At 37.2% G+C, this 8224-nt stretch overlaps 1 protein-coding gene across 1 annotated transcript; it reads left to right on the forward strand.

Moving 5' to 3' along the window:
* Nucleotides 1-933: 933 nt before the first annotated feature.
* On the forward strand, nucleotides 934-7719 carry LOC133448597 (actin-associated protein FAM107A). The gene is made up of 5 exons (XM_061727274.1): nucleotides 934-1073; nucleotides 3913-3955; nucleotides 5222-5393; nucleotides 5482-5638; nucleotides 6918-7719. The coding sequence occupies exons 1-5, from the start codon at nucleotides 1050-1052 to the stop codon at nucleotides 7014-7016; spliced, it is 495 nt and encodes a 164-aa protein (XP_061583258.1). The 5' UTR covers nucleotides 934-1049; the 3' UTR covers nucleotides 7017-7719.
* Nucleotides 7720-8224: the final 505 nt, after the last annotated feature.

Raw genomic sequence — 8224 nt, forward strand, 5'->3', positions numbered from 1 at the left:
TTTCATAAATTGATTAGGGTTTCCTCTTTCTTTCTTTCTTTCTTTCTTTCTTTCTTTCTTTCTTTCTTTCTTTCTTTTTTTCTTTCTTTCTTTCTTTCTTTCTTTCTTTCTTTCTTTCTTTCTTTCTTTCTTTCTTTCTTTCTTTCTTTCTTTCTTTCTTTCTTTCTTTCTTTCTTTCTTTCTTTCTTTCTTTCTTTTTCCCCACAATAATGAACATGAGACAGCTCCAAGTTAATTACCGAAGATCTCTGTTATTGTTTTTAACCATTTCTACCTTTATCAAGAAGTTTGCTTTGTGCCAATTGAAAATGACCTCGCAAAACCTTCGAAGAAGATAAGGCTCCAGAGGCCGACTGGTTTGGAGGCTTTGCTCTGAACCCGCTGAGCCAGGAAATGCTCCATGTGCAAGGGTCAAGGAAGACACAGATCTATCTTCATGAAAGAGTCATTAAGATAAATATAAAATGAAAATTTACATTTAAAAAATGGATTCAATCTTTAAAACATTTGTGTGTGTGTGTGTGTGTGTGTGTGTGTGTGTGTGTGTGTGTGTGTGTGTGTGTGTGTGTGTGCGTGAAATATTGTCTCTTTTGACTTTGTTTCAAAGTCCTCATGATGAAATCGTTGCTTTGAGGAGAAAGCTCTGTTTGAATTCACAACACAGCCACATATGTGGTGTGGCATTTCCATTTATTTCATATTTCATAAACCATAAAAATCTTATTTTGAGAATTGGCATGAAAGCACAACCACCTTCAAGACTGCCCTCTCTGAAACGTTCAAATATGTGCATCTTCATATATAGCTGGAAGAAGTCCTTGAGTAGATATTGTTGAGTACCACCGCTGATCGGTTATGTGATAAGTCTTGGCTGCTGCTTCCCTGCCAGCATCCCCACCCGTTCAAACGCAGAGCTCTTTCCTTTCTCTGTGGCATTCTTGGCTACTGGTGCAGAGCGAAAGTGACCTCAAATTGCTGCAGAAACTCTGGCCGCTGTCAGTCCCAGCAGGCATCTGAGCAGGCAGCAAATCTGGATTGCTGCTGAAGAGATGGGTGTCACCCATGGGAAAAAGGTAAGCTTTTTGTAATCTCCCTCATGTGTTTTGCTCTTTTCTCCATGAGACCAAACATGAGAGCCATTTCTCAAGTAACATTTAGATAATCCAACAGAGACAGTCATGCTGAAAAAGAAAAAAAACTTTCCTGTGTTTTATTGTGTTTTTGAGAAGATTAAAAAAATAATGGAAAACACCAATGTTGCTATATCTTCTTTTTATACTTTTGCGTCACAATGACCTTCCTATCCAGGATTATCTGCGCATGATATTTCAAACTAATGCTCCTGCCTTACACAGCCTTACTTCTCCACGGGCGCAGTTTTCTCAAACTGTCATCTCTCCCTTTTATTCATTTCCCAAAGGAGGTGAACGCTTGAACCAAAAACAGGTCTTTATCCAATTGAAAAGACGCCCACGAACAGTGGGCCTTGGAGACTGTTTATACTGTCATGTCCTATTAATTCCTCTCCACACAATATCCTCTGTGTGAGATTGGCCAAACAGCAGGACTCCCCCCTCATCAACCAAACAGCCACTGGCAGCGAGGTTGTCATTTGAGTCCTTCCAGCTTCTTTTCTCATTTGGATGAATGAATGAATATTAGAGAATATTACAATATAAATATATAAAATCTGTCTCTCTCTCACGCACACATATATACGATATATTAATATTTATTGATAGATATATAGATTTTATGGTTCTAATCTTCTTCCATAATGTCTGAAGTGTTCAATAACATGGAGCTGTTGTTGAAGTCTTCACTTCAGGAAAAGATATGGTCTTGAAGGCAACACATTTTGGTCTAAAAGCTGCATCAACGCTTCCATCACAGAAGTGTGACCGACCAGAGATACGTTCTCATGCCATCACAGGGCTTGGAGTTTGGATTTTTGATGCTAACAGTCTGGATGCTCAATTTTTGTCTTTGGATTAGAGCATAGACCAGAGCATGGAGCGTCCACTTCTTCCATAAGAAAGATCAATAATATAGATTTATCAAGCTACAATACATATTTCCACTGTGTGATGCTTACAAGCTCAGATACACCAAAGCTCTTTCTGATTATGGTTCAAATAAGCCGTCTTCTTTTTCATTTTTTTCCCGCCTGGTTAAGTTTTAGGTGACATTTGCGAATTTGATCCTGTATTGTAGTGCTTGCAAATGTTTCCCACATGCTCATGTGGTTATATTTGCTATTGATGAATCACTGGCTATTGTTGCAGTGCTGCCTGAAGGATTTGTGATGATGGGTGTCCAGTTTATACTTATTTATTTCTTATGCTCTTGTCCTTTTCTCACTGAAATGTCTCTGTTCTTTCAAAAATGCAATGCTTTGGAATACACTGTTATAAAACATTTCAATAGTTTAATCAAGTATTTGAAGGTTTAAGGTTCTTTAGTGCTATTCCAAACATGTTCAAACAAGGTGGACGGCATAAGAATAAGAATAGAAATAGAAATAAGGAAATATAACACAAATAAAATTAAATATAAATATAAATATTTATGAGTGGGATTGTCCTGACTATGTACGGATTAATTATACGGATACATCATTGCACTATTTACAGTATTGTTACTGTTATTTGTTGACAAAGTGGAGATCTTCTGCTGATATTGGCTTTTTGTACCAATATCATCATCACAATCACCAGTTTTATCTATTTTTTTCTTTCATCTTATTTGTAGAACTGAATTGCTTCTTAGTATCTTCTGAGTTTGAATAGAGTTGCAGGTATGAAAAGTAAAAATGTATTGAAAATTAAATTCAGTTAATTCTACCTTAGATGAACAACATCAGGCACTTGACGGACAGTATTATGTTGTATCATTAAAATGCAGCACATGAAACGCACAACCTTAAAGCTTTCATTAGGAATTGAAATATTTTCCCATCCTTGCTTGATCTAGTATCTGAACTGCTAAACAGTTCAGGACATTTCCTCTTACATCTGTCGGTAACACCACTGAGATACAGACACGTCCGTTTAGCAGCCAGACCCTACAAGTATAGGAAAAACCTGATTTGACATAGTCTTGCTGAACAAATCAAAGATTTCCATGACACATACAGCATGTTGTCTGGTTGACACCACATGCTGCTCTAAAGCCTGTGTATATTGTTTAGCATTGATGACTCCTTCACATAGTATCCATGTGAGGTGCACTAATGCATACAATCACATACTCTTGAATACAGACAATGCAGCATCCTCAATTAAATCAAACATTAAGTCATTTAGACCAGGAGAAGGTTTTGCACTTTTTTGGACTTCACCTTTAATGAGTTTGTTTCCAAACAAAAGTCATACTAATATTAATCTAGTTTACTTTTTTTTGATGATACAGCTCTATCGTATATTACACTGATGCTGCATTTAATTTTTGAAATGAAAAAAACAAAAATGAACTAACTCAGTGTCCCTACTTGTCTCCAGTTTTGTTTTCCTGCACACCCACTGAATATTTCATCAGACAACAAAGGCAGACAGAAACTGGCTGAAATGTTTATTCAGCTGTCCCGTCTGAATCCCACAGGGAGATGATTCTTGTCTCAACAATTAATTCTGCTCAAACTCCATCAAATGACTAACTCAGTGGGAATCAGGCTGCGTTTTGTTTGATCCTTTCATTAATGAGGTAGAAGCTCACCAGTGAGGGCGCTCGCTTCACTGGACACGTGAAGCAGAGCTGACACTTCATTTGTCTGTCAACTTATAAAATAGCTTTTTGATGCTGCCACGTGAGACTTCTCTTCACTGACTTATTTATTCTTTTTAATATTTTCAAAAAGCACCCTGTCCATAGTAATTGTATGTCATTATTCATCTGACTTCTTTCTGTTGACAGAGAGAGCTCCAACATTGTCCACGAGCGCACCGTAACCAGTCTGGTGAGGAAAAAACGTCGTCCTAGATATGGCGATGCGTTGTGCTGTATGAGACCTGCTATGTAGGCCACTGCTGGAACATGTTTTGGATTTCTTAATCTGTAAAAATGTCTTCTTGCTGTACGGTCATACATTTTTGACCTCTGAGGCTGTCTGGCATTCAAATAGTTTGTTTTCATTAGAGACAGGGTAAAGTGTTTGGCCTATTTTCTTTCTGATATGTTAGAATGTGTGTGTGTTCTATATAGCACGAGGGAGAATATTTATTGATCTTGATCTTCACCGATGAAGAGCAGAACCAAGACCTATTCTGTCATCGAGATGTTATGAAGCTTTAAATGAACCATTTGTATCAATTGAAGTGAGCTGAACTTCAAAGTTGTACATTTTGATGATATAAAATAAAACATTCACAGTCTTGCAGATGGAAGATCTGACCTTCCTCCATCTGTTAACTTGTGCTTCCACATTATCCTCTGTCACTTGAGACCACAGTATCTACTTTCTAGCAAATGTAGCGCAGGCTATCTTTGCAGGTCTTTGCAGGCTCTAATCTGATCAGGTTTAAAATGGGGAACCAGTAAAGTATGTTAACAGTTTTCACTGTCCTACAAACAGACGGACTGTGGAAGAGCATCAAATCTGTCCTCAACTTGGCAGTTAAGTTATTCTGTTTTTGTCTTTCCCCAAAGATTGCATTAGTGCCTTTCCCACTGTGGCCACTGTAATCTGTAGATATACTTATCTCAGAAAGAGTACCTCTGTTCTTGTGTCCTACACACATACCGCTCTGCGCGTGTTAGGGTGTTTTTTTTTGTATTAGACTGAGCCCGTAAAGAAGTATAAAAAGTCCAATATTTGCAATTTGCTCTGCTTCACCGCTGAACTAAAACAATGAAAACCGAATTTGCCATGAGATAATAAAAACAACAGAGGGGAAAAATCAATCATTTTCACTTAGCTTATATACAGCTCACTGATCTTAGAAGCAATTGACAAAAACCAGTCAGGACTTGACAGTGGAGGACATCTCATCTCCTGTTGCTTCACAGATGAGGTGGGGGTCCCTATTGATCTCTGTTGATCTTTCTACAATATTATCATCTTGTCAAGTTTGTTTTTTTAAAGGCAGTTTAAAGCACATCTTAATAGTACTGTGCTCTTGTTAATTTTTTTAATGACAAGTTTAAAGTTTGTCTCATACAGAAATCACCTTAGAAAGATGGAAGGCATACAATATGCTGTTTTCTAGTATTTTCTTCTCCTCAGTCTCTATGATGCGGATGCACCAAAATGAACAACATTCTGAATTCCCAAAGCTTCAGTCTCCGAGTGAGGAGGAGAAGAGTACTCTAATCAGGCCCCAGAAACCTGTCTGTCCTTTAACTGCCTCCAGGAGCCACCAGGAGCTCCACAAAGAACTTTGGATGAGCCACAGGAGGTTACACACACACAGAGAAAGTCATAAATAATCATAACTCAGTCTCATTATTCATATAAATCATTTAGTTTGTCTGTGTTTCTGACAGGAGAGTGGCTAAAGAAGGAAAAACTGAACTCCAGAGAGCTCTGGAGCAGAGGAAATGGGAACAAAGGATGGCGGCAAGACGGGATCAGGAGGAGGCAAAATGGAACATGTCACCTCTTAATCAAGAGCTGCTGAAAAGACAATGGAGGCTTGAAAATGTACACACAAGACGTGCAATGTTGTCTTCACTGCTTACTCCTTGAGAAAAATTCCTTTTATCAAGCCTAATAACCATCATGATGGTAGACAGAAGTTTGTTACTCTAAAAACAATTTAATGTGAAGCATTATGGTGTAAAGAAATATATCTATATTTGCACTGAAGAGTCAGATCACGGCTGTGATGCGATAGCTCTGGAGTGGCTATGTGAAACTCGAGGTTGTTCCACTTTCAGCCACCAGAGGGCAGTCTAGTCCAATCACAGTCTGACAATAGTGAAATGCCGCGGTGTACCCCCGAAAATGCCCCGAAAGATGACAAGATATCTAGAGTGTACAGGGGCGAAAATCCCGTTTCATAGTTGGGGGGGACTATAAACAGTAAAATTTTAGAGAATAAATCCAGGGGGGGGACAAGGAATAAAAGTTTTAGCCTTCATTTAATACAGCATTTTGACATTTTCAACTCTATCTCGCAAACAGGCAGAAAACCTTTCTTAGAGTAATACAAAACAATGGTATTAGGTGGAAGGTGGCAATAATACAGCACATCTGACATAATACACTGCAAAAACCCAAAATCTTAACAAGAATATTTGTCTTATTTCTAGTTAAAATGTCTCATTTTTAGTTAAAAGAAATCTCATTACACTTAAAACAAGACTCATCACTGGAAAAAAACAACAATTTTCACCTGTTTCAAGTAGATTTTAACTTAAAATAAGTAGAAAAATCTGCCAGTGGAACAAGATTGTTTTGCTTATAAGATAAATCTTGTCGCACTGGCAGATTTTTCTACTTATTTCAAGTGAAAATTTACTTGAAACAGGTGAAAATTGTCAAATAACAAGTTATTTTTCTGGTGATGACTCTTGTTTTAAGTGTAATGAGATTATACTGTTTATTATTATTTTCGATTTCGGTTTCGGCCACAAATTTTCATTTCGGTGCATCACTACTAAATACTACTGCATTGTTCCAAAATTATTAATTCTGTCTCAAATTATTCTAGGGGGGGACAGCTTTACTAATGGGGGGGACTTGTCCCCCCTGCCCCCCCCCCCCCCGGGATTTTCGCCCCTGAGAGTGTATATATATATATCATATTTAATAATGATTCACTATTTAACAACCTGCTAAATATTTAATCCTCCAAATTTTATATAACTGAATCAGTCTAGAATACACAGATTGTGTGTGTATGTGTGTGTGTGTTTGAGATTACACACTTGAACGCCACATGTACTGTACATGCTTTCATGTCTTCATATCTCTGCAGCTGGAAAGAGAAGAGAAGAGCAAGCAGGAGGCACCGGAGTTTATCCAAGTCAAGGAAAGACTGAGGAGGACCACAGGGCTCAATGTCACAGGGAAATGAGTGTCCTGTATTTGTGATCTTTTAATAATCAGCTAAATAGACATTTGGAAATAAACCGACTTGGTCAAGAGCGTCACTGTGTTTTACCGGCATAGAAATCTGTATAAATGTTTGTGTCTGTGTCTATTACTTAATTACTGCTGTTAGATTTATATGTTTCATAACAACTTACAGTAGGTAACGGTGACAGTAAAAAAAAGTCATTGGTAATGCAAATATAAACCAAGTGATGAGTGTGAGAATCACAATTTTATTATATTTTACTATAAATTAATATAGTGCATCCCTAATGTGTCCTTAATCTCCAATATCATAACATTCCCCATATTATATTTAGAAATACTATCAGCAGCTGATTGTCAGTATTTACTCTTTGCACGTATGTTAAGGCATTTAAACATGATATAAGATGCTATATAGTAAAACTAATCAAAATTTGGTCAAGGGTCTACTTATATGTACACATTACTGCCTGTATCAAATCACGTTCTTTAAAAAAACTGGATTTGTGTGCTGTTTACTCTCAAAGAAATGGGAAAAATGTCTGGCAAGCTGCAGTGGCACACACAATGCATAGACAAGGAAGTTTTATTTCATTTCCTGCAGTCGTATCTCTGTGGGTACAAATTGTATTTTCATACATCTTTTTCAATAACCCATGATGCATTGCATCCATACATTTGTAGCTCAAAACAGCTTTTACAAAAAAAGGATATACAATATATACTTATATTTATATATATAATATACATGTGTTTCTTTATGTATTTAGATGTGTTTGTAATGGGTAATAGAAGCATTTAAAAAAAAGAAAAGAAAACACAGCCAAGTGGAAACAAATCCTAAGAAAGGTTCAACAGAAGGTTATTACCAAACATATAATAGCCAGGTTATCAAAGTCATCAACATTGGTTATCTTACAGTTAACATGAAGCCCTTCAAACACAGTTTGCATATTTTCCACAATTACAGTCATTTAAATCCAAAATGATTGCCTTCTGTTACTGTACTATGGACGTGCATGGATCAGTGATAACGGATGAAACAGAACAAAACACGCCGGCTAAAGACGACTGGTTGATGGGCTGTTAGGGAAGATATCTAAAGCTAATGAAAAGAATACAAGGCATGGCATGCTTTAGTTTCACAATGGCGTGATGTGATTAATATTGGGGCTAGAGAAACGTAGGCCAGTGATCGCAGTTGTA

Source organism: Cololabis saira, chromosome 8, assembly GCF_033807715.1.
Source record: "Cololabis saira isolate AMF1-May2022 chromosome 8, fColSai1.1, whole genome shotgun sequence".
Classification (NCBI taxonomy): domain Eukaryota; kingdom Metazoa; phylum Chordata; class Actinopteri; order Beloniformes; family Belonidae; genus Cololabis; species Cololabis saira.